Genomic DNA, 833 nt, shown 5'->3' on the forward strand with positions numbered 1-833 from the left:
GCCGGCGAGGGGTCCCCGCCTGCATCCCCGCCAGGGGGACCCCGTCCTGCCGGGCGCCCCTCGCCGCGGCCCGGTGACCCCTCCCCCTTCGCACCGGGGCAGGGCGGGGGGCCTGCGCAGCATCCCCGCCCCTCGCACCCGGCACTCGCCACCTTGCCCTTGCACCGCCCCCCCCCGCCGGGAGGGTGGGGTCTGGTGCCTGTGGGGAGTGAGGCAGTCCACACTGCCGTGCCCTTTACCTTCCGTGACCTCGCCTGACACTGGGGTCTGTTTGAGCCCGGCCCCTTCTGGGCATCCCGGGGGCGGGGGGCTCTGCGCTCTAGGCGCCCCTTTTTTGCCAGGACGAGGGGACCCGGGCTTCCTGTCCTCTTCCTTCTTTTCTCGCCCAGCGGCGCGTGGGGGCCTGTGCGGCTCTGAAGTCATCTCGGTAGGAAGGGAGACACTTCCAGATCTGCACACTCTCGGTACATCGTCCTGGGCTGGTGTGAGCTCATTTCCTCTGTACCCTCTGAGTTGCTCTCTTTTTCGGGGGGGGGCGGGGGGCTCGGTTCCCCAGCTGTTTGTCTACCCTTAGACTCTCCCTCTCTTCCTCTCTCTCTCCCCCTCTCCTCTCTCTTCCTCTGTCTCCCTCTCTCTCCCTTTCCCTCTCTTCCTCTCCCTCTCTCTCCCTCTCTTCCTCTCTCCCTCTTTCTCCCGTCTCCCTTTCTTTTTTCCTCTCTCTCTTCCTCTCTTCCTCTCTCTCCCTTCCTCTCTCCCTCTCCCCCTCTCTTCCTCACTTCTCTCTTCCTCTCCCTCTTTCTCTCCCTTCCTCTCTTCCTCTTCCTCTCTCCTTT

The 833-nt window shown here is 64.8% G+C and overlaps 1 protein-coding gene across 1 annotated transcript in view; it reads right to left on the reverse strand.

The window, feature by feature from the left end:
• The window catches only part of LOC103725152 (translation initiation factor IF-2-like), a 1912-nt gene extending 1489 nt beyond the window's left edge, over positions 1-423 (reverse strand). Inside the window, exon 1 of the mRNA XM_008822459.1 lies at positions 139-423. Coding sequence (XP_008820681.1) covers positions 139-423 — 285 coding nt within the window. The remainder of the gene's footprint in view (positions 1-138) is intronic.
• Positions 424-833: the final 410 nt, after the last annotated feature.

The sequence above is a fragment of the Nannospalax galili genome, unplaced genomic scaffold, assembly GCF_000622305.1.
Source record: "Nannospalax galili isolate Female #2095 unplaced genomic scaffold, S.galili_v1.0 scaffold1488, whole genome shotgun sequence".
Lineage (NCBI taxonomy): Eukaryota > Metazoa > Chordata > Mammalia > Rodentia > Spalacidae > Nannospalax > Nannospalax galili.